Source organism: Schistocerca cancellata, chromosome 5 (assembly GCF_023864275.1).
Source record: "Schistocerca cancellata isolate TAMUIC-IGC-003103 chromosome 5, iqSchCanc2.1, whole genome shotgun sequence".
NCBI classification, from domain to species: Eukaryota; Metazoa; Arthropoda; class Insecta; order Orthoptera; family Acrididae; genus Schistocerca; species Schistocerca cancellata.
Genome location: NC_064630.1, coordinates 240,840,507 through 240,866,282, shown reverse-complemented (window position 1 = coordinate 240,866,282; position 25,776 = coordinate 240,840,507). Strand labels below are relative to the sequence as shown.

At 40.9% G+C, this 25,776-nt stretch overlaps 1 protein-coding gene across 2 annotated transcripts in view; it reads right to left on the bottom strand.

Moving 5' to 3' along the window:
* LOC126188163 (probable cytochrome P450 301a1, mitochondrial) overlaps window positions 1-25,776 on the bottom strand; it is a 130,484-nt gene that overhangs the window by 66,945 nt on the left and 37,763 nt on the right. Inside the window, exons 1-3 of one of the 2 annotated variants that reach the window (XM_049929677.1) lie at window positions 22,380-22,636; window positions 21,294-21,510; window positions 5,584-5,717 (exon numbers count right to left, since the gene is read on the bottom strand). In XM_049929677.1, coding sequence (XP_049785634.1) covers window positions 5,584-5,717; window positions 21,294-21,510; window positions 22,380-22,499 — 471 coding nt within the window. In that variant the 5' untranslated portion in view covers window positions 22,500-22,636. Of the gene's footprint in view, window positions 1-5,583; window positions 5,718-21,293; window positions 21,511-22,379; window positions 22,637-25,776 lie in introns of those variants that run through there. The other variant, XM_049929678.1, reaches the window with a different exon arrangement.

Genomic DNA, 25,776 nt, shown 5'->3' with positions numbered 1-25,776 from the left:
TTAAGTTTATGTCACCATTTGGTTTATTATAATTTCATCCCATATCATTTCTTATAAGCTATTCTTAAAGACATTTGTTCTGTTGTCATTGATTGCTCTAATTGAGTTCCACTGAGGAGTATCAGTACTGTAAGGTACTATGTTGTTTGTCCCAAATAAGTGTTCATGATGATCAGAGAGAACATTTGTTACTGGGCATACAGATATTTTATTGCTTTGAGCATCATCAAAGGAAACATTATCAATTAGCGTCTTACTGCCTTTGTCCACCTGTATTGCACAGTTAAGTACCAAGATCAAATCGTAGGATCCACATCATTTTCCCTTTCAAAATCCCTTAGAAAGTACCCACAGACTATTGACTGCTTGCTCCTGTCCGATAGAGAGCACAATATGGAATCTAAATTCCTCACAAACAGTTCCAAATTTCCCGGTGGGGTTCTATATACAGTTACAACGGTAAGTGAAAAATTTTTCACTACTAATTTCGAAGCAAGTACACACTTTTCTCTACTGATCGATACAAAGTCTATTTGTCTGTAGTTTTGAACTTCTGTTCTGTCGTAGTATGTGTAACAACTCCTCCTTTTCACATATTTGTTCCAGTAGCTATGCATCATAAGCTCAGTGTAGAAAATATCTTTGTTTTGTATTTTCCTAAATGGCCACACATGTAAAGTACAAGGGGGCCCCATTTTTTGCTATACTCACTTCGATTTTTTCACTTTTAAAGCGTTCAAAGGTCAGTGCTTGTAACCGATTCAGACGCAGATCTCAAAGATTCGAAATAATCACCGTTTAAGACAACTAGACTCCCAAGCACTTTAAGGAATAAAACATTCCAAGCTATTCAGAAAGTCACACGTGGCTGACTGGGTAGCCATAAAGACTTGTAACTGTAAAGTCAGTGGTTTGAATCTCACTAGTAATGTTTTGTTTTTACTTTTATTTAAATTCCATCTTTATTAAGGAATGAAATATTAACTGACAAAAATGAAATCACAGCCTTTTAATAAAAATAAAATCTTTAAATTTCTAATTACTTATCACATAAAAATGTGAATATGCACATAACATTAAAATTTATTGTAAAAACATCGAATAGAAATAAAAAACTTCTGGGTCTTCCTCTGCTCCACAAGTACAGAACGGCGTTTCTACCATGTGAAGACTGTGAAGATGTTTACTTAAACATCTATGGTCAAATCTGAGTTTGGCTATTAAGAAGGGAAAGTGCCTAGGCAATACCTTTCTATGAGATTTTGTGGAATAGAGGACAAGCAGGTGAATTGCTATGTACTTCTTGCTTTTGTGCCGTATACTTAACAGCACTCGGAAAATTTCAATGGCAATTGTTTCGAGTTTTTTGGAAATGGTGTCATACTGTTTTGGTATATTGACGTAAGGTACAGACCTTCTGTAAGTATGAATAAAACCGAAAAGAGCGTCTCTGAAGTATCCTTTGGTGTCAGAAGTCAATCACTCTGGTTACAAGGCAAGTCCTATCTGTGGGCCTGGGTCTTGACGGGGTACTTTCTGTCTTTCACAGGTCCTACTCGTTCTGATGGGTCTCACTTTTAACATTGTGAATTCTCGATTTCCAGTGAGACGTCGCTCTCGATTATGAACAATAGATAATGGAGTCAGATCATTACTTGCTATGGAGTGGATAAGAATCACCATGGTTTTCCTATAGAGACTTCATGTTGTTGGCTCAAGAGTGGGATCACACAAGAATTGTTCTGTTCTTCAAATTGGAGGGGAAACTCTAAGTTAGTATTACATTGAATTTCTGTATCATTTTATTGTGTATATTTTGTCCTGTATTTATACTTTTAAAATATGTAGCCAAACTCAGTTTGCTTTATATGACAAACTCATTCGATTCCTCTTCCTCTCATATAACACTAAGAAACGTAAGTGGGCAAAACCTCCACGATCCCTAATAGCAGCCACAAATGAATTGTTTCATCGCTGTGAGCGCGACAATTGCAAAACTCTGCCTGAAGGGCACAAGAATCGTGTTGGTTATAAATATCGTTGTTAAACTTGAAGTAATTTTGGTATAATATTAGTTTTAGTAGTTCAGTGATCTTTTGTATTTCTGTAATGTGTAGTTTTCTTTATGGTAATAGGTTGTTTTCTATTATATCATTTTCTCCTTGTATGGGAATGTTGGTGTACAGATTTGTGATATCGAAGGATATGAATTTTCCTTGTTCTGTGATGTAGATGTTTTTAATGGTGTTTGCTAATTATCGAATTTTTCATTCTAAACTGTTGCTGGTATGGGTAATACTGTGTACATAGATGATTCTCTTTTTTGCTAATTTTGTTTGTTGGGCTGTTTATGTAGTTCACTGTTGGGTTAATTGGGATTTGAGTTTTGTGGCTCTTTCACTGTTGATAAAATTTAGGTGTCTGTGGGTTCATTAGCATATATTTCACTCAAAATTGTGTTACAGCTTTTTGCTACTGTTTTGGTCAATGCTGCAGATTTGTTGGTGGGGTTACGCTTTTGGTGATGATGTTTACTTTGAAGAAACCATGTATCTTATTTGTGTAGTCATTTTCATACTTTGGGACTAAACTATTTCCTTTGTCTGCTTTCAATGCTAGCGCATTACTTGAGATAAGCTTTTGGTTTATGTTATTTAGTGTAGCGTGTTCAAATTTTATTTGGTGATTATATTTGGTATGAGTTAATGCATTTTAAATAATATTCTGTACAAGAACTGTTGACTGAACACTGGATAGACTTGTGTCTAATAGGATAAGGGAGATTGCTCATTGCATACAGCTCCGCAAACAAATTTCTAAATAAATTGCCACTATTACATAACTAGAATAAAACATAGCTTGTAAAATACGAGAGTAGGTAGGAAAACACTAAATTAATGGCATTTAGCTGTTAAAATGGTCAAGCCTGAATCTCCAACGACTACCGTATCAGGATACTATTAAAAGACATCTTACAAAACATGAAGAAATTCTGGTCTAATGAAAAGGCTATCAGCGGCATCAGAGTTAGTGTGCAGATACTCATGATGACACAGAAACTGAAATTCAGTGTTCCAAAAGAATAAAAGTAAGGCTGAATCCCTGAAATGCTAAATCCGTGAATTTTACAAAATAAAATCCAGTAGTACTGCCTCAGTTTAATTCTCGCACCCACACAAAGATCGGAGATATACTTATTGGTATCAGAGCTGTTGAGAAATCGCTGGAAGCGCTAAAGGTGAAAGAATCTCCAGGCTTCCTTTCTGTCGTATACAATTCATAAACTGATAAATGGCAACACAGTTGACCCCTTTTTTAACCGTAATTTTTCGTAGGTCTCAAGAACAAAAATTGCATCCCACAGTTTGCAGGAAAACAAAGGTCACACCCATCTACAAGAAGGGTAGAAATGATCCATATATCTTTCATACTTTTTTTTTCGTAATATCTGAAAATATTCTATGGTTAAATGTAAAGAGGTGTTTCGAAGTGAATGACCTCCTTCATACCAACCAGCATGAATTCCGAAACAATCGAACACGTGAAAAGCCATAGCCAATGACATTCGGGAAGATGCAAATTTCTTGATATCCGAAATGCGTTTGCATAAGCCCTTAACAATACTTGTTAATAAAAGTGCTATTACATGGGGAATCAAACGAATTTTGTGACTGCATGAAGGATTATTGTACGAGAGAACGCAGCTTGGAGAGTGACCTATAGAAACAGAAAAGTGCAGTCATACTCAAGGAATATATTGTGGCACCTTTATTGTCCATGTTTAGGACATGGCAGACAATATTCTACTTTATAATTTCATGAAGCAGTGTCTAGTCAGGAATCTAAACTGCAAACCCGTACGCAACGTTCCCTTAGGGACCGCGAAGACAATGTTACACTAATTATAGGACACCCAGAGCCGTCTAAGCCATCATTCTTCTCGTGCGCCATACGCAAATGGAGTGCAAAGAATCTATGACAGTACAAAATATTCTGTGCCATGTACTTCACAGTGTTCTACAGGGGACAGATTTATACACTGATGTAGACTGCCCTCTAGCGAGACGGACATGGCATTATTAAGGCGACTTTACAGAAGGTGGAATTGATGCATGAGTACCTTTCACATCAAATTACTCGCTTACTTCTATGTAGTTAAAATATGTCCAGGGAGATAAGTACAGCTTGCAGCACCACTTTCAGCCAACGATGTACTTTCAGTGACTTGCTGACAATGATGTATGCCTGCTTGTCGTTGTTTCGCCGGGTTCATTTGATGCAGTTATCTATTCCTGCTCCTCTTTATTTCATCTTACCTACTACTCTCCACTTAGCAACGTTTCTTCCTAATATTCTCACATCTAGGCCTTTTCGGTTCATTTCTGGGATGGTTCAAAAATGGCTCTGAGCACTATGAGACATAACATCTGAGGTTATCAGTCCCATAGAACTTAGAACTACTTAAACCTAACTAACCTAAGGACATCACACACGTCCATGCCCGAGGCAGGATTCGAACCTGCGACCGTAGCGGTCGCGCGGTCCCAGACTGAACCGCCTAGAACCGCTTGGCCACACCGGCCGGCTTTTCTGGGATGTATGAGTACTTTCTTGCATATCTCTCTGGCATGAACGTTCTCTATGTACCTGTTGCGTATCTTCTTTATCTCTCTGCGATCAACCTTCTGTATGTCTCTGATGTGTATGTTTTATGTTTTTCTGGCGCATACCTTCTCTACATCTCTGCTTATTTACCTTCTGACTGTCCCTGGTATGTATTTTCTCAATGTCTGTGAAATGTACCTTTCCCGCCTCTCTCGTGCGTATCTCTGCCATGTACCTTCTGTATCTCTCTGGGAGGAACCTTTCCTGCGTCTTTGCTACGTACTTTCATATTTCTCTGGAATGTACCTTCTCTACATTACTGTTTATATCTGGTGTGTATCTACTAGGTACTTCCTCTATGTTCGTTGTAGATCAGAAACAGTCTGAAAAGTTTGTTAGGGTGTTGCACGGTGGGTTGTGACGAGAAATAGAGGCTAAGAAAAAAATTTGATTCGTTGCTCTGTTTCCGAGTTAATTAGCACTGAAGTTATCCTATCAAGCCGTTGCGTGCGCTAATTCGAGCTGCCCGCCAGACACAATTAGTGTCAGTTGTTCCCATAGCGTAGATAGGAGCGCACGACACTGCTTAGTCTTTGGGTCGGGTTCGATCCTCACTACCCTCCGACGCCCAATTTTTGTATCGGCCTCTTGCTCGGCTTTAGGAAATCAAACGAGAAACACGTTGACGAGATCGTCTCTGGCGAGATGATTGAATTTGCGTGCGCAATAGACGAACTGGCTAACTTCAATGCTAATTAACTAGGAAACAGCACACGTATTGAATTTTTTTTCTAAACAGTTATTTCTCAGCACAACCCAACGTGTAACAGCTGTACAAAATTTTCAGACTGCTTCTGACTACCCCGTATATCTGACATGTACCTTCTCTATATCTCTTGTATATACCCTTTCCGCGTCTCTCGTAGGTATCTGATATATTTCGATGCTACGCATCCTCTCTACGTCTCTGGTGCGTACCTTCTCTACGTCGTTGGCGTTGAAGCAGAAGACCATCGGTGGCTTCCCTGGAAGACCCACGAGCTTGGCGATGTCTCCGTACTGCTGGTGCATTTGAAACATCATCTCGGCCATGTCCGTCGTCTTGTAATCTCCTGCAAGTAAACAAGCAGTTCCAGAAATCTAAATTTTTTGAGTATGCTTTAAAATTCCGACTGGTTAATCTGAGACGAAGGTAAGCAACGTATGCAGGGAGCGTCTTATAAGAGGTAACACTCTTTTCATTTGGTAAACGATTTAAAATATCATAAAAAGATTTTCGGTAAACAGTAGTACGCCCCGTTGCAGGTAACATTGTTATAGGTTTAGTGCTATTAACCGTTGTATTAACCGAGATACTGAAGCCAGTACGAGAATTTTTAATGAAACGGTATATTCTTTAACGACATTCGAAAACTCTTGAGAAGACGAATATAGTGATATTACGCTTGCTCTGCTGGCGTCGAAATAATTCAAAAAAGTGTCTAAGACAAGTGTTAAAATTCGGAGGCAAGCCAGCCAGATTCCACTATGCAGAGTAAAGAGCGGTGTAGTTTTCTACTGCCATGTAATAACGGCGGAGCCTACCACAATAACCCCGCACTGGCGGTCTTCACACCACAACAGAGGATTCTTTCCGCTCGATATCAGGACGTTTCTCAGATTACTTTGCTAATTATCTCGAAGCCAAAATTAACAACCGTTGTGTTATTGTGCTTGTATTTCTGTGAGCTTTGGAATGCTGCTATAAGAATACTGTGCTCCATGTAAGCCTCTGCTTAGGAGAGCATCTGTATAAAGTTACGTACCAGTCGGACCTCTCGCATCCGCACGGCTTAAATTGACATAAACTGACGGTATTTTGACTATTTATAGCGTCAACCACCTTTGAGGTATAAATGCATTTAAACTAATTTTATTTATTTAAAGTTTACATTTGGAAACACAATTTTTGTACTTTTATTGGTGAATTTTCAAGGAAATATAGCTTATTCTCATTCTACATCGAGTGTTCTTAAAGTATAATTTTTATAGCAGATTTGCGCAGAGTCCACAGAAAATAGCAGAATGTTTTGAGCATACACGTTTGGTGCACTTATGCGTGTAATATGACCTTTTCTATCTTTCTTCGCTACACAATATACCCATTATCTCCTTTTCTTAGCTAGATCTTTCGCTGCCCTTCCAAGATCCGGTGCTACTAATAAATTCCTTGACTTCTTACCTCTGCTAGTTGCTTTCACAAATTGACGACGAAAGTACGACGGCTCATTTTTTTATTGATAGTCAGATTCATTCAAATTATGTGACAGCATCTTGTTTTTCTCTTCATACTGTAGCACCGCATCTACTGGTCCACGGTGTCAAAGGCACGTTTTGTGGCACTGTATGTCATTATAACTTCAGGTTTCTTTCATTTTTATGCAAATACCGTTGCCTGGTCATGAAGAGAGAGAGTTGTTAACGGCAACAACTTTGTTTTTCTTAGGGACATAAGAGGCTTTCATCGAACCTGTTTGAAAACAAAATAATGTAAAGTATACCTGACGTCCTTTAGGTGTAGTAAAATCAGCAGGCAGTTAATCTTTTTTTCCGGATAGTACCTATCAGATCTTTCGGCAACAAATAATGAGCTTAATCGAGATACGTAAAAGAAATTAAGTCCATAGTTTTCAACTTCAGTAACCAGAATTTTCACAACATCCTCTCCAGGTTTCAAGGCTCTGGTTTCTTCCTCTTTCCTCACCGTCAGCTTCCAGCAGCAGCTTGTTATACTGCCATAAATTGACCAGAGCTTTCTTCCGAATCTACCAGATTCAAATGGCATGTATTGTCGAAATGGACTGCAAGCTGGAAATGTGACCAACTGTTCATGGACATGTACCATCCTGGAATGTGAACATCCTTCAGGGTGTTCACGTCTCAGAAACTTCTGTGATTGCTCTGTTGATCTATGATCACATTGTGCAGCTGCGTTGTCAAAGCACATCACCTCCAGAATAGCCTGTAAGCGGTTAAGATACATAACTTCATTGAACAGCGGTCACCGTTCTCAGCACTCCAAAGCTGAAGGATGTCTTCACTTCTTGATTCGCAAACGTCAGACAGAACCAGAACACCAAGAAACTTTTCATGTTATAGAAATATATACTCATCCAGTTCTTGCAATCGATTCAACCTTCCTTGTTGGTCCACTTTCTCACTAAGGGGTAGACGAAAGAACAACATGAAACAAGACTCTTCTTTATCACAGATCCTAATCGAATATGTTGTAAGTCCCTGGTCTTCTTTCAAAACATTAAATTTGCTCCGTCTACCAGAAATTCCAGCCTGAGAGGCTGTAGCCATATTTCGTTCCCATTACATGAAACAATAAGTAACATTCAACAGAATTTGCATCAAGCTGTTCTTCTCCTTCGTCGTAATGGGATTCTTCGTGGTCATCATCAGCTTCGTCTTGTTCTGAGCTTCCAGCGACCTTTACGTCATTATCATCATCATTGGAAATTTCAAATCCAATAGGTGGGTCTTCAGAATCAGAAGACTGTTCAATCAGTTCCCCTACCTTCTCATCTGATAGTCCCTTTCTCCGTAATATTTTCAGTATGTACAATAGACAACTGTTACGAAACAGTGCACCAAAATAAGCATATGCTTATCACGAGAAGAACTGTTGAACACTGAAAAAAATACCAATGTGAATCAACAATAACAATTGATTTATCAGGCTTGCGCAGACAACCATCTTGTTGTTCAGAAACTTCTTCCAACCGCACGGGTTCGCGGTGTCCATATAGGGGGAAACATGAAACATCACACAATACAAAGCCATAAGTTCATTTTTGTAATTATTTTCCAAATTTTTGACTAACAAAACAGATTAGGAAATGTCCTAAAAAGTCATTAAAATAAAACGTATTTATCTCAGTTAACACAATGTTATCAACTGTCAAAAAAAAAAATGAAATTCAATGTATGTGTGTGCACGTGTAATTGTGCATATTTTTTTTCGCGTGTGGGATGATCATGACCGTACCGTCGGCAGTTGAGAAGAATGTGTGAAACAACTATTCAGCTTCGAGAGAGGTGCGCATTGTGACGTAGTCAAGCCCAGAACAGTATGGGCCGTTCTAGTAAACATGGTGCTGAATTGCAAGTACATCCACATTGTAACTGTTACTGACTTGAAGTGGTACAAATATCATATGTATTTTAAGTTGCCTCACCTTTTCGGTGTTTTAATGTTTCCAAAATAGTATTGATCAATTTCGCTACGTGTTAGTACACATCAACAGCTGCCAGAACAGTAATAAACCAGTAAACCTCTTACTCTTTAAACAGTCGAACTCCCCGGTATGAAACAGCTCTTTACAGGTGAGTTAATTTGTTAAATATTTGTCATTAAGCATGTAAGAGTGAAAAAGTCTGGAAAAGGCCTAATGGCTCTGAGCATTATGGGACTTCTGAGGTCATCAGTCCCCTAGAACGTAGAACTACTTAAACCTAACTAACCTAAGGACATCACACACATCCATGCCCGAGGCAGGATTCGAACCTGCGACCGTAGCGGTCGCGCGGTTCCAGACTGTAGCGCCTAGAACCGCTCGGCCACTCCGGCCGGCCTTAGTAAAGGCCTGAAATAGTGTTTAAAATTTGCTTTTGGTCGCTAAGTGCTCTCTTTCAAACATGGATGAGTATGATGTGGGTGATTTGTGCTCCGTTTTAAGCAAAAACTGGTTTTTCAAGCATCTCATTGATTACTGTGTCATATCTCCTGAACCATGAACCATGGACCTTGCCGTTGGTGGGGAGGCTTGCGTGCCTCAGCGATACAGATGGCCGTACCGTAGGTGCAACCACAACGGAGGGGTATCTGTTGAGAGGCCAGACAAACATGTGGTTCCTGAAGAGGGGCAGCAGCCTTTTCAGTAGTTGCAGGGGCAACAGTCTGGATGATTGACTGATCTGGCCTTGTAACATTAACCAAAACGGCCTTGCTGTGCTGGTACTGCGAACGGCTGAAAGCAAGGGGAAACTACGGCCGTAATTTTTCCCGAGGACATGCAGCTCTACTGTATGATTAAATGATGATGGCGTCCTCTTGGGTAAAATATTCCGGAGGTAAGATAGTCCCCCATTCGGATCTCCGGGCGGGGACTACTCAGGAGCACGTCGTTATCAGGAGAAAGAAAACTGGCTTTCTACGGATCGGAGCGTGGAATGTCAGATCCCTTAATCGGGCAGGTAGGTTAGAAAATTTAAAAAGGGAAATGGATAGGTTAAAGTTAGATATAGTGGGAATTAGTGAAGTTCGGTGGCAGGAGGAACAAGACTTTTGGTCAGGTGATTACAGGGTTATAAATACAAAATCAAATAGGGGTAATGCAGGAGTAGGTTTAATAATGAATAAAAAAATAGGAGTGCGGGTTAGCTACTACAAACAGCATAGTGAACGCATTATTGTGGCCAAGATAGACACAAAGCCCATGCCTACTACAGTAGTACAAGTTTATATGCCAACTACATCTGCAGATGATGAAGAAATAGATGAAATGTATGACGAGATAAAAGAAATTATTCAGGTAGTGAAGGGAGACGAAAATTTAATAGTCATGGGTGACTGGAATTCGTCAGTAGGAAAAGGGAGAGAAGGAAACATAGTAGGTGAATATGGATTGGGGGGAAGGAATGAAAGAGGAAGCCGCCTTGTAGAATTTTGCACAGAGCATAACTTAATCATAGCCAACACTTGGTTCAAGAATCATAAAAGAAGGTTGTATACCTGGAAGAATCCTGGAGATACTAAAAGGTATCAGATAGATTATATAATGGTAAGACAGAGATTTAGGAACCAGGTTTTAAATTGTAAGACATTTCCTGGGGCAGATGTGGATTCTGACCACAATCTATTGGTTATGAACTGCAGATTGAAACTGAAGAAACTGCAAAAAGGTGGGAATTTAAGGAGATGGGACCTGGATAAACTGAAAGAACCAGAGGTTGTACAGAGTTTCAGGGAGAGCATAAGGGAACAATTGACAGGAATGGGGGAAAGAAATACAGTAGAAGAAGAATGGGTAGCTCTGAGGGATGAAGTAGTGAAGGCAGCAGAGGATCAAGTAGGTAAAAAGACGAGGGCTAATAGAAATCCTTGGGTAACAGAAGAAATATTGAATTTAATTGATGAAAGGAGAAAATATAAAAATGCAGTAAATGAAGCAGGCAAAAAGGAATACAAACGTCTCAAAAATGATATCGACAGGAAGTGCAAAATGGCTAAGCAGGGATGGCTAGAGGACAAATGTAAGGATGTAGAGGCTTGTCTCACTAGGGGTAAGATAGATACTGCCTACAGGAATATTAAAGAGACCTTTGGAGAGAAGAGAACCACTTGTATGAATATCAAGAGCTCAGATGGCAAGCCAGTTCTAAGCAAAGAAGGGAAGGCAGAAAGGTGGAAGGAGTATATAGAGGGTTTATAAAAGGGCGATGTATTTGAGGACAATATTATGGAAATGGAAGAGGATGTAGATGAAGACGAAATGGGAGATAAGATACTGCGTGAAGAGTTTGATAGAGCACTGAAAGACCTGAGTCGAAACAAGGCCCCAGGAGTAGACAACATTCCATTTGAACTACTGATGGCCTCGGGAGAGCCAGTCATGAAAAAACTCTACCATCTGGTGAGCACGATGTATGAGACAGGCGAAATACCCTCAGACTTCAAGAAGAATATAATAATTCCAATCCCAAAGAAAGCAGGTGTTGACAGACGTGAAAATTACGGGACTATCAGTTTAATAAGTCACAGCTGCAAAATACTAACGCGAATTCTTTACAGACGAATGGAAAAACTGGTAGAAGCTGACCTCGGGGAAGATCAGTTTGGATTCCGTAGAAATGTTGGAACACGTGAGGCAATACTGACCTTACGACTTATCTTAGAAGAAAGATTAAGAAAAGGCAAACCTACATTTCTAGCATTTGTAGACTTAGAGAAAGCTTTTGACAATGTTAACTGGAATACTGTCTATCAAATTCTGAAGGTGGCCGGGGTAAAATACAGGGAGCGAAAGGCTATTTACAGTTTGTACAGAAACCAGATGGCAGTTATAAGAGTCGAGGGGCATGAAAGGGAAGCAGTGATTGGGAAAGGAGTAAGACAGGGTTGTAGCCTCTCCCCGATGTTATTCAATCTGTATATTGAGCAAGCAGTAAAGGAAACAAAAGAAAAATTCGGAGTAGGTATTAAAGTTCATGGAGAAGAAGTAAAAACTTTGAGGTTCGCCGATGACATTGTAATTCTGTCAGAGACAGCAAAGGACTTGGAAGAGCAGTTGAACGGAATGGACAGTGTCTTGAAAGGAGGATATAAGATGAACATCAACAAAAGCAAAACGAGGATAATGGAATGTAGTCAAATTAAGTCGGGTGATGCTGAGGGAATTAGATTAGGAAATGAGACACTTAAAGTAGTAAAGGAGTTTTGCTATTTAGGGAGTAAAATAACCGATGATGGTCGAAGTAGAGAGGATATAAAATGTAGACTGGCAATGGCAAGGAAAGCGTTTCTCAAGAAGAGGAATTTGTTAACATCGAGTATAAATTTAAGTGTCAGGAAGTCGTTTCTGAAAGTATTTGTATGGAGTGTAGCCATGTATGGAGGTGAAACACGGACGATAACTAGTTTGGACAAGAAGAGAATAGAAGCTTTCGAAATGTGGTGCTACAGAAGAATGCTGAAGATAAGGTGGGTAGATCACGTAACTAATGAGGAGGTATTGAATAGGATTGGGGAGAAGAGAAGTTTGTGGCACAACTTGACTAGAAGAAGGGATCGGTTGGTAGGACATGTTTTGAGGCATCAAGGGATCACAAATTTAGCATTGGAGGGCAGTGTGGAGGGTAAAAATCGTAGAGGGAGACCAAGAGATGAATACACTAAGCAGATTCAGAAGGATGTAGGTTGCAGTAGATACTGGGAGATGAAGAAGCTTGCACAGGATAGAGTAGCATGGAGAGCTGCATCAAACCAGTCTCAGGACTGAAGACCACAACAACAACAACATCTCCTGAACCTGTCCGTACAATGGTACAATTTCACAGATTCATTCAGAGCTATGTGCAGACAATATCTGCAAACTGTGTTGCGAATACGGGTAGTAGTAAAGAAGAAAGAAATTAAAACGTCATGTCTGATGCTGCAGTTTTACTGCATGAGAGGTAAAAATGCAGTATAAACCGTTTTCCTGTGTCATCGGAGTCTTTCATGATAGCGTACTTCAGACAATATCTTGTCGGTTTGACTGCCCCGCCACTTTGAATAACACACCGAGCTTTCCATAGCTGTCTTTGCCGTCGTCATCAAGAGTTAAAACCACCGTCTTGCCAGAGTTGGCACGATGTCCTGCTTGTAAAGAGGGGTCAAGAAAACGTTCAAAAGTGTGTGAACTCGTAAGGGACCAAACTGCTGATGCCATCGGTTCCTAGACTTACACACTACTTGAACTAACTTAACGCTAAGAACAGCACACACACCCATGCCCCAAGGAGGACTCGAACCTCCAGCGGCAGGGACCGCGCAATCCGTGATATGGCGCCTCTAATCGCGCGGTCACTCGGAGCGGTAAAGAGCGGTCAGAAAGAGTTTTATAAAACTTATAAATATGTTTCCGAGTTATTTAGTGTTGACGTTAACCAATCAGGTCGTTGTGTTCGCAGATTGAAGCACTTGCGCGCGCTAAATTGGCCAGACATCTGTGGGCCCATGAGTTACACCTTGTTCAGATGCTCGTTACCAGCTAAAGTGTGAATTTTTCGGACCTGATAAATTTAAGTTAGGTGAGCAAAAGCTACGTTTGCTCGTATTGAGGAAACCAAACGAAGAACACGTTTGGTGACACCACTTCTGGCAGGCTGGTTGAGTTTGTGCGCAGTCGACCTGACTGGCTAACCTCAACGTTAGAGAACCTCTTTTCTTTTTATCAAAAATTATTTCTCAGCACAGTCTCCCTTGCAACACCATTGCAAGCTTTTCAGATTGTTTCTGACCGCACCATATAGATATGAAGGTAGCCTCTCGAACTTTCCAGAGAGGGCCGAAGTGACGGCACAGAGGAAGGTCGCCCACCTCATAGCGGCTCCGTCCCACCACGGGAACGAACGACGTTATTTTCTTCCTGCTTTTTAGGCGGTGTTCAGCTATGGTCGAATTTTCAAGTTCCCTTTGCTTAATGGTGTTGAATGCTCTGCACAACGTTCAGCAGCAGTGCGAATAGTTTGTCCCATGTAAATGCTGCCAGTTTCACAGGGCACATCATACATGCCAATAACTTGGAGACCTATGTTGTCGTTAACAGGGCGTAACATTAATGGTGACAATTATTTAGCTATATTAAAAAAAAACGTCATAACTTCTCAACGGTTTGCTTTTGGACGTTCAAACTGCACGGTTGGCTGCGGGGCACGATGGGAATTAGCGACGAAGCCCACTTTCATTTGTATAGGTTCGTCAATAAGCAAAATTGGCGCATTTGGGGGTGACTGAGAATCCACATTTCGCGTTCGAGAAGTCTCTTCACTCTCAAGGGAGGACTGTGTGATGTGCAACGTTCAGGTTTTCAAAGATAATTTCATCCCCATTATCCAAAGTGACCCAGATTTCGACAAGATGTGGTTCATGCAAGACGAAGCTCGACTTTAACGAAGCAGGGGAGTGTTTGATGTCCTGGAGGAGCGCTTTGGGAACCGCATTCTAGCTCTGGGGTAGCTAGAGGGCCCTAGCATGGACCTCGATTGGCCGCAACATTCTCCAGATTCGAAAACATGCGACTCCTTTTTGTGGGACTACATTAAGGTTGAGGTGTACAGAAATAACTCCGGAACCATTGCCGAGCTGAAAACAGACATTCCAGAGGTCATTTACAGCACTGATATTCTGACACTTTAGCAGGTCAGGCAGAATATCGCTATTCGTCAGCGCCACATCATAACCAATGATGGCAGGCATATAGAACATGTCATAACCTAAATCCGAGTATCTGTTACGTGTTGAATAAAGTGAGTGCACGCCATAGTTTGTAACTAATTTACGTTTTTTCATATAGTTTAATAATTATCAACCTGTACCTCTTATCTTGGGGGCAGGTCGGAACACTGGTCTCAGTCCATGTCTCTTCAGTACACGTCACATCTTGCTAGCAGTTGCTCCCTAGCATGGAAGGAATGCAGCCGGCTTGGCCACTTCCGCAATTCAAGAGACGTCTTTCGTCGGTGGCACCTGAATGCTACTGCAGTTCTTCAATTGCTGTAACCATTTTCCCTCAAAGTGCATTTGAAACGCTGAAATTCAGGCTCTAAGTGGTCGTCGTCAGAAACAATATTTTATCTGTGTGCTAACATTTTCAGGACCGCTTTCTTGTGTACAGGGTGGTGAAAGTTGTTGTTTAAGTACCGGTCAGTGTGCATAGATTTGCTGCCTTCCGCTCAACTAAAATATCCAACAACGGAAGTTTTCAACGCCTCTCCATCTCGACAGTAAATTTAATGTTAGGGTGGACACTGTTCATGTGATCAACAAATTGTTGCAGCCCCAGCAGACAAGTGATTTTAACTTCTGATGATGAAGGTGGAGATAGCTATCGAAATCTAGACTATTTTATTCAAAGTGGTGCGGTTTGTAAACCGAGAAGATTCTGTTAAAACTTTTTTCCTGCATCACTTTGCAGATGGAGTCGGCGAGCAAAAGTTTTGTAAAAGTTTGAAATTATGTTTAAAGTTTGTTACAAGTCAATACGTGCTCTCATTCTCAGGTACTGGAGGAATATAGTTTGGATGTTTGCCTCAAGACATATACAGTACAGAGTTTGTAAATGTAGAAGCTAGTTTTTTACTTATCTCAATGTTTATGACGTCATATACAGTCAAATAAATGTCGTAGAGTAATATAATTCTGGAGGTACATTCACTGGTATATGTGCAAACAGTTCGCAAAATACATTGCGCATACAGTCAGTAGCAAAGAATTAATAAATTAAAACGTTAGGCCGAATGCGGCAGTATTATTGCATGACAGCGAAAACATAGTAAGCTATGCATTTTTTTCTTTTCATTTTATGGGCGCATCGGCGAGAAATGTGTCGCAAAGGTCTGAAATTATATGTAAAGCTAGGTGCAAGTCGCTAAGTGCTTTCATTCTAAATTACTGGCGGAATATAGTCCTACCACCGCCGCGGAATGCTAAACGAAGGAGCCTGGGTTCGATTTCCGGCCGGTTCGGAGATATTCTCGGCTCAGGGACTCGGTGTTGTGTTGTCCTTATATATGTATCGTCATAAATGACATTACGAATTAGATGGCTGACTGGATATATATAAAGAGTTTTGGCCGAAACTCTTTGCCTTTACAAATGTCTGCTTGTGTCTGTGTATGTGCGGTTGGATATGGGTGTGTGTGCGAGTGTATACCTGTCCTTTTTTCCCCCTAAGGTAAGTCTTTCCGCTCCCGCGATTGGAATGACTCCTTACCCTCTCCCTTAAAACCCACATCCTATCGTCTTTCCCTCTCCTTCCCTCTTTCCTGATGAAGCAACCGTTGGTTGCGAAAGCTTGAATTTTGTGTGTATGTTTGTGTTTGTTTGTGTGTCTATCGACCTGCCAGCGCTTTCGTTTGGTAAGTCACATCATCTTTGTTTTTAGATATATTTTTCCCACGTGGAATGTTTCCCTCTATTATATCATTATATATATATATATATATATATATATATATATATATATATGTGTGTGTGTGTGTGTGTGTGTGTGTGTGTGTGTGTGCGTATGTGTGTGTCTGGGCTTTTCCATGCTGTGAGTTACGCTGCCTCAATACATACCGTATGTAGTTTATAACAGTAATACATGTCTTACTGCGTTGAGGCATTGGTATAAAATTATACCTCTTAATTACGTGGCCTATTCGGAAAGTAAGGAACGATAGGTCACGAAATGGAAACCACAGTGAAAATCAAAACTGTTTTATTTGCAACAGTTAGCTACAACTTCCAGCTACTTATCTCCATAGTCGCCGATCCGACTTTGACGTTTGTCGTAGCGCTGTACCAGCTTTCCAGTACCCTCGTCATAGAAGGCACCCGCCTGTGCTTTCCGCCAATTCTCTACACTGGCCTACAGCTCGTTGTCTGTGCCAAAATGTTGTCTTCATAGCCAGCGTTCATGTGAGCAGAGATGAAACTCAAAGGGAGACAATTACGGCCTGTAATGTGGGTAATCAAACATTTCCAATTGAAAACGATGCACGAGCATCGTCATTACCCCTGCAGAATGCGGCTGAGAATTGTCTTGAAGAAGAAAATACACGACAGTTACGTAATGTTGTCTGCATAGCTTCAGACGAAATTTCTTACCAGACCTTCGTACTTGGCGGGAGACACTGTTGTTCTAGTTATCTTTATGTGCTGCCTGTGGGCTCAGAACTAAAAAGAACGACGTAACGCGATCGACGGGCATACTGGAGACACTGCCCAACACTGTGCAAAGTCCGCCCCTGGCAGCTGAGTGGTCAGGCCGACGGAAAGTCATACCTAACGGCCAGGGTTCGCAGCGGACTGGGTGTTGTGTTGTCCTTATCATCATCATTTCATCCCCATCGACACGTAAGTCGCCGAAGTGGCGTCAACTCGAAAGACTGGCACCAGGCGAATGGTCTGCCACACGGCGTTTGTACCTGTGCAAAACTTCATCGGATTTTCACTGTGGTTTCCATTTCGCGACCGATCGTTCCTTACTTTCCGAATTAATTAAGAGGTAGTAGATTATGTCAGCATTTTAAATTGATCATGTTTATATGAAATATTGAAAATCAAATTTTTGTTGCCCCGGAAAGCCATTATAGGCATCCTGCAACTTGGTTCGGGTTCCGTGTCCCGGGTTAGTCGCTTACATATCCATTAATAATGGTGTTGTGTATGCAGCTACTGAAATCCGCTTTTTCGTCAGGATGTACGTTTCGTTTTATTCCGTTAAGATACCGCCTGTAGCAGGAGTATGCGCTCCGTTTCTTCCTTGCAGTGCGGATGTGCTGTCTACATGCACGTTTCACTAGAAGTTGTCTCTTTCAGACTGGTGCTGCACATAAAACATAAAATTGTGACACCGCAAACAATGAATACAACAAGGCTGATAGCGATCTCTACTGGTTAGGCAGTACTACCAGATGATTCGAATTTCGTGACATGTGCAGAGTTTTTGAGGTGTCATCAACCGCCCCACATAAGCCTTACCCGTGATGCCTTGTGTCCCTATTTTTCGGCACTGCTAACAATTCCAAATATAATGCGTATCACGTCATAAGAGGTCAAGTACATTAATGTTCTGAATTGGGATTCTGAAAGTATCGATGGCGGTAACTAAGAAAGCTAGAAAACGGTGCACCAGGAATTCGCAATCATCCGATGATCTAAAGGGACGCGTAAGCGCATTTACTGATATGTAGTTCCTAAAACACTCAGCCGCTGTTTACTATTAAGACAAAGCCCGCGTCTTCCGGGAAGTGTTTCACCTACCTCGCCCCCCCCCCCCGTCCATCTCCATGACCACCACCCACACACACACTCCTTTCTTTCCCGTCCCACTCCACCCCATCCGTCTGCTGACTCATGGCCGCGACTTCTCTTGGGACGCAATTTGTTCTGTATTTCCATTCCATGGAGGTGATCCCTCATCGCGCCCGCCAACTTTTGGGTTTAGTTCAAAAAATAGTTCAAATGGCTCTGAGCACTATGGGACTTAACATCTGAGGTCATCAGTCCCCTGGAACTTAGAACTACTTAAACCTAACTAACCTAAGGACATCAAACACATCCATGCCCGAGGCAGGATTCGAACCTGCGACCGTAGCGGTCGCACGGTTCCGGACTGAAGCGCCTAGAACCGCTCGGCCACCCCGGGAGGCTTGCGTTTAATGATTTAGTTTGTAGTGAGAAACATGACACAGGAGGTAGGTAGCTTTTAGGTGTGTGCACAACGCCCGTCGACGTTCCCCGTTCATTCAGCCGCTGCAAATTTTAGTCAGTTAATTGGTTTAAATGTGATTATTTTAGTTCTTATCCTTTGTCTCTTCATTTTCATAATCGTAACGACTTTCTCATTTGCGTTTACATTTTTCTTCCTATGACTTCCTTTTCGTCCGAAACCTGCCTGTGTCGCTTATAACGTGTAACCTAGTGCCAACCAGGACTGCTCATCGACTGATATCGCGTCGGCTTGTGTAACCAGTGTGAGCTTTGTTTCCGCTAACAGACTAAAATGAGAAATTACATTTTACTTTTAGTGCTGAAACTGAACTTTCGCTGTCTTGAGTTTGCTCTTAGATGTCAGCTTTAAAAACTGAACAAAGCGAACGCTATTAATAGTTCTGCCGTAGATTGTTCATAACCGTTTTCTTGGATAAATTGCACATCACAATGTTCTGCCCGCCGGCAGCTGCTTCCAACATTGCTCCGCGTTACACGTAACAGCACTTCTGCAGTATTATGGGGGGGGGGGGGGGGGGGCTGACCTGCTGTGTTTCCGTTTCCGTTTCGCGTTTAACCGAGCGGCAGCCGATGTGGTAACACTGTAGCGGCAATTGACAGTCATCAACTAGCAAGAAATTTTAGTAGGGCTATAACCGAGTGGTGCCATTGAGACCTGGCATGGCACTGACTGTCGCCCTCGTGAACCAATGATTAGGTATTTGCATGACTTCCCATCCAGCACGAGCAGCAGTATTGTGGACCAATAAACCGCAGTCTGGATAGGATACGCTGGTATGAGGAATAATGCTGTCTTCTCACATACAACCACTTTATTTATACACAGATCAGAGTTGGCGTAATTTCTGCTTACTGTGCGCAGTCTCGCTGAAATGCTGATCATTTGTGTATCAAGTGATGTAGTATACTCTCTATAAATTTGACGTTGATTGAATGTTACTTTCATGGAACTGAAATTTTAATATTTAATAGCATACACATAAGCCGCTTGGAAAGGGAATGGGATGGATATGATGGAAGATCCCAGACCAAGCTGTTGGAAAAGGTAAGTAGTTTGGTGAGAATATAGGCCTTGTCATGGAGAAAGGAGTAGAGTGTTACAATTTGGCAGGCTGGGCAGCTCTATGGGAGTATTTTATGGTCAGGTGGGATGAAGTGGTTAAGATATCATTGTGGGGAGTGTGTGCAGAAAGACCACGAAAGGTGATAATCAGGGATGGAACGATGAGGTGGTTGCTGTCAAGTTTGCATGAAGTTTAGGAATTCCAAGTGCATTCATTGTGGGAGATAGATGAAAATAAACTTCATACATGTGTCGATCATAGCTAAGAGAAATCTACTAGATAGGTCTTAATTTGGGGAAGAAATTTTTGAGAATGTACGTTTGGAGCACAGAACTATATGATAGTGAGACATGGACTGTAGGAAAACCGGAACAGAAGAAAATAGAAGCCTTTGAGATGTGGTGCTACAGAAGATTGTTGAAAGTTAGGTGGACTGATAAGGGAAGGAATGAGAAGGCGAGGAAGGGAACACACGGAAAACACTGACAAGAAGATGGGACAGTAGGATAGGACAAGTGTTAAGATTTCCATGGTACTAGATGGAGCTGTAGACAGTAAAAGGTACAGAGGAAAACAGAGATTAGTATACATCCAGCAAATAATTGAGGAGGTAATTTGCAATTGCTACTCTGGGATGAAAAGATTAGCACAGGAGGGGAATTCTTGGTGGGCCCTGCAACAAACGATTCAGAATACTGATGAAAAAAATGGTATCAGAGGGGCAGATGACAGATAGATCTGAAAAGTCAATCAGAATAAATGGCATCTGAGAACGTGGAATGTGGGACAAAATTTTGGTGTAGTAGATATTCAAGTGACATTGGCATGAGAGAGGATAAACTTTGTAGAAGAGTATGGTGGAGGAATGTAATCCTAGTATTCAGATAGCTTGTAATATTAGTCTATTATATATGGTTTTTTATATGATTAGTAAAAGGAGTTAGTTTATAATCAGGGTTAGTCTGAGGTGTTTTGACACATTAGATAAGTGGGTAGGATGATTGTAAATGGTGTGGTAGTATTATTTGAGCAGAAGACGCAGACGATTCGTCCTGTAGTTATTAGTTGGGTTAATTGTGAGGAAACACTGTTCTCACCAGGAGGCAAAATGCTTGATACAGAGCCAAAGGGTCAGTGAGGGTTCTGGAAGGTGGAATATAGAGTCGTGAGTGTACTGGGTGAGGATAGGTTTCGGGCATATCAGAAGAGGATATAAATGAGAGGATAAGGGACTGATCTTTGGGAACACCTGCAATACGGTAGCAGATACATGAACGAATGCTAGCTATGGTTACATGCGATGGGAAGGTGGATAGAAAGGATGCAATATGTTAACATACTTGACTCGAAGTGTGTATAACTGAGGTTTGAAAAAGGGATTGAAGTACTATTATTTCCGCCCTGTTATGTCTATTATGGGTATATCCCTAGTAATCCCAAAGTTGAAGAGATCTGTCAATGTTGTGAAGACTATTTAAGATGTAGGCTGTGGGATCTAAGTACTGTTAAAGAGATTGTTGGATTAGCTGCCATGTAGAAGAGGAAGAGGAGACGTTGTCTCCTCACAAGGTAGAGAGAACAGACCCTGCTCTTACCTGATGGCATCAGGAATCTCCAGGTGTTTCCTATGATAGGCAATGGTTTGGGCCCTGGCATTTCCTCAAAAGGTTTCGCCCGCAGCCACTCCTCCGTCGGTTCAGCCATAGTTCCCTTCACTGCCGCAGCCGCAGTGGCGCGGCCTCTGCTCAGCGCTACCGCCAGCTGCCGGCTGCACTGCGAACTTGCTGACAACATGTCCGCCGTTGATCCAGTCTGCAGCAAGCGTCAGAATCAACACGTGTCCAGTCGCTTTGTTGCTGCCTGCCAACGACTAAACAAAATTTTACTACTTCTTTCGTGTTATTAATTCTGCTTTAAGATCGCAGTTAGATCAAGCATAAGATGGGTAGATCATTGATCTGTAGCCTATATCATTTATGTGTGTCAAAACTATAGCAGTGTCATCAACAATAATGTTTAGAGAATATTTGGAAACAGTTGAAACATATCAATGAACTACGTTAACTGTGAATTTACGCATGGAATACTGAGAGCAAAGTGTGAGATAAATGTGTGAGTGGATGTGTGTGCTGTTGCTTGATTTGGTGCAACTATTAAGACTGCCTCGCCATTTATCACCAGAGACAAAGAGTGAGTGCTGGAAAGGAAAGTACTTTCTTTTGACATAAAATTATTTTGGTATGTTGGTATAGGGTTCAAAGATCAGTTTTGTATTTTAAGACATGTGAATGCTTTAAGACAGCTGAACTTTTTATTTGATTTGTAACTGATGTGATGTCGTGATAAATTTGAATACTTTAATTTTTATGAGTAATTTGTGTTTAATTTGTATATACTGTGAGAGAGAAAGTACATCTGAAAATTTTTGTTTTATTACATTGAATCATAGAGGCAGCATTCATTGCACAAGGTTGTCACATCATTTCAACACAACAGAGTAAGATTTTCGCACAGGAATCACATGGACTTCATGAGAAAACTCGTTAAGATAGAGGTTAGGCACTGATACTAAAGATCTGATATCTGAGCAATTAATGTGTTTTTACTGAAGCTTGAGTGGTTTGCTAAAGAGAACTTAGACCACACAGCAAGACTGTAATTACAAAAGCTCAGATACTTACTTTGCATGTCACCAGTGGAACTAGTTGTTCATTTGCTATGTGTGTGACAAGGTCGAGAGTTTGACGCTGCCAGTTGTGCAATATCTGAAAACTGTGATTTGATTTGAAAATTTTGGTCATTTCCCTCTGAAAATTAATGGTGTTCTTGTGATCCAACTGGAAGGACGATGAAGCCTGACTGAAAGAGAGTGCTGGAAAAGAAAGGTACTTTCTTTTGACATAAAATTATTTCGAAACTAGTGAAATATCACATGAATGTTGATGTAGTTAATATTCTCAAGAGTCATTTAGCCGTGAGTATTATTAACTATTCATGTTTACCAATTTGATCTCAAAAGACAGTAACTAGATATAAACAGTTGTCCCAGACATTTATCCAAGCTAGAGTTGTTTAGCAGTTAATACTCAAAGTTCACTCGTTTTACAAAGTGTTACACTTGATTGCTAGAATCAATTGTATGTATTCAATACCCAACCATGTGGACTAACCAAAACAGTGATTTACTATTTTATCAATAGTTACATGTAACATAATTATTATATCAGTATGCTTTCTATGGTTCTGGTCAGAGTCAACCTAATAATCAGAGATCAATATTTTGTGGGAAACTTAAAATTATTAATTATTATTTTGACTTCACAGAGATACGTTGGTCTGGTGCTACTTTCTAAAAATTGTTATCAGTTAAGGTTGCTTGTACACTAACTACCTTTGTTTTGTGAGTGCTGAAGATGGCGATAAGCTAGACACTACACTGATCCGGTTATACTACCGACAATTTCTGATCTAAGCTAACTATTCGTTAGTGTGTGAATGGGAAATAATTCCATCGTTTTGAATCTGACACCTTAATTTTACATGGTTCATGATTAACGTTTGAATTATTCTAAACGCAGCAGGACTGTATCCAATTATTCCAGTTTTTCCTGTATCACCTCAATCTCACTTTATGCATGCAGTGCCCTGAAAAGAAGTTAATGGTACAATAAATCTTAGCAAGATCAGACAACGACTGCTTACATATGATACTTACAAAGCAGCCACTAAAAATCTTGTGCTCGCCTCTCTATTGTAGGGTGCAGCTGGGCAACGTGGCCATGGCGGGCAAAGTGGCCATTGGGAGCTATGACATGCTTCAGCTTATTCTCCAGAGAGGGGAGGGGGGCAGTTACTCCGTCAAACCTATCCTGTTTTATCAACTGAAGATATAAAGTCTGTATATGAGTCCGCGATCATTTTATTTTGAGCACTTTTATTTTCACAAATCCGTTTTGATTATATAATTTCTTTACACTTTATGACCGGTTTCGGCTTATCACCATTTTGAAATCGTTAAAATATTCTGATATAAATCATCGTCAAGTTAAACATTGCTTTATATCAGAATATTTTAACGAGCTGAAGATGGCGATAAGCCAAAACCGGTCATAAAGTGTAAAGAAATTATGTGATCAAGACGGACTTGTGAAAATAAAAGTCCTATCCTGTCTGCTGTGCCGCTTATCGGAGTTATGTTTTCGAATTCTTCTGTTAGCTTGAAGAAAGGTACGTAGTCACGTTGTGTGTTTGTTGTTGCAGAGGAATGTCTCTTGTGTTATTTTAATGAAACTGTGTTGAAAGTGTCATACTTTGACTCCATAATCCTCCAATAATAACCGAATGTTTGGTGATCTATTAAAAGATATACAGCTTTCGTGTAAAGGCGTCGATGCAGCTGGCCATCTCAGCAGTGATCTCTGGCCACTTTTGTGTTGGGGGATACGTAAAATTACCAGCCGAAAGAAGGGCTCTGCGGAGAAACTCGCAGCAAGCACTTATAACGGTGATGCAGAAGCGACAAACACAAAGAGCGAAGAAAAAGAAAGAGAACAGGAAGCAGCTGAAGAGAAGAAGACAGAAAAAAAAGCTTGGGAACAGCAGAAAACCCAACCCTAGAAGAATTTTTATCAACAAGGATGAAATCACAGAAAGCATGTACTGTGAAGAAGTCTTCACATTCGAAACTGGAAGAGCACTGGATTAAGTACCAATTGTGCTCTCTCTGGGCTCATGAAGTCTGCACAGGATTTGAGGAACAAAGTTTGATTTCCATTAGTGAAACGTGTAATTCGAATCACGTTTCACAATAAACTGTGTTCAGTTCTTTGTTAAAACAGTTTTTTATTTCTTATTTTTGAATTTAAAGCCAAATGGCCACTTAGCCCCCTTACTCGTATGTCGGACAATGTGACTATATGCCACTTTATGAAAACTGAATTGTTTTAAGTATTTTATTTCATCGTAAGGTGATTAAATTATTCTATATTAATCAATACACAAGGGAATGAATGACATTAGCTGCCAGTGGGAGTTGATTTAAATCTATGGGGAAAGTTGAAAATTTCTGCTGAACCAGGATTCAAACCCATGTCTTCTGCTTATTAGGCAGCACTGACCATTGCGCCATCCAGTCATAGTAGCCATAGTGGTTAGCACGACTACTGTCAGACCCACATTCTCAACTTATCCACACAGTATTAATGTAGTGACCCATACCTATTATCCTCTCTACTCCTGGAATTCTGCCGATTCCAATAAGAGGTCAAACGTGGTATACATCGGCACTGAAGTGATCAGTTGGTCGTCCTCATTTTAATTATATGTGATGTCTCTTCTTTCAGACATCTGTTAAAGAACGGACATCACACATATATTCTATATGATGTTTCAGTAGTTGTAGTTTATATTCACTGGTGCATCTGCATTTCTGCCTATTGCTAATCAGCTTAAAAATATGAATACCTTAACCTGGCCACTTGGCCCGGCTCTCCCCTACTTCGCTTATAGACAGCTCATGCCTTATCCAGTGCCGCATTTCGCTCGTAGCCGGCCTCTGGTGGCCGAGCGGTTCTAGGCGCTACAGTGTGGCACCGCGCGACCGCTACGGTCGCAGGTCCGAATCCTGCCTCGGGCATGGATGTGTGTGTTGTCCTTAGGTTAGTTAGGTTTAAGTAGTTCTAAGTTCTAGGGGACTTATGACCTCAGCAGTTGAGTCCCATAGTGCTCAGAGCCATTTGAAACATTCCACTCGTAAACAACTTGTAATTTTCCCCATTATTATACTCTGTATATAATTTGTGGCATGCTTAGTAGCATACGCCATTTGTAAACATATACTGCCTCACCCAGAATTGTACTCCGCTTGTAAACTGATCATGTTTTCCATGTTGTTGTACTACACCTGTAAACAACTTGTGCTTTCGCCTGGACTGTACTTCACTAGTAAACAACTTGCGCTGCCTCCAGTATTGTGCTCTGCCTGCAAACAGCTTGTGCCTTCCCTGTTACTGTGTGTGGCTATCAGAAGTGCAACTTCAGCACTAGTACACGCAGCTTATCCAGTGATGAAGTCTAACT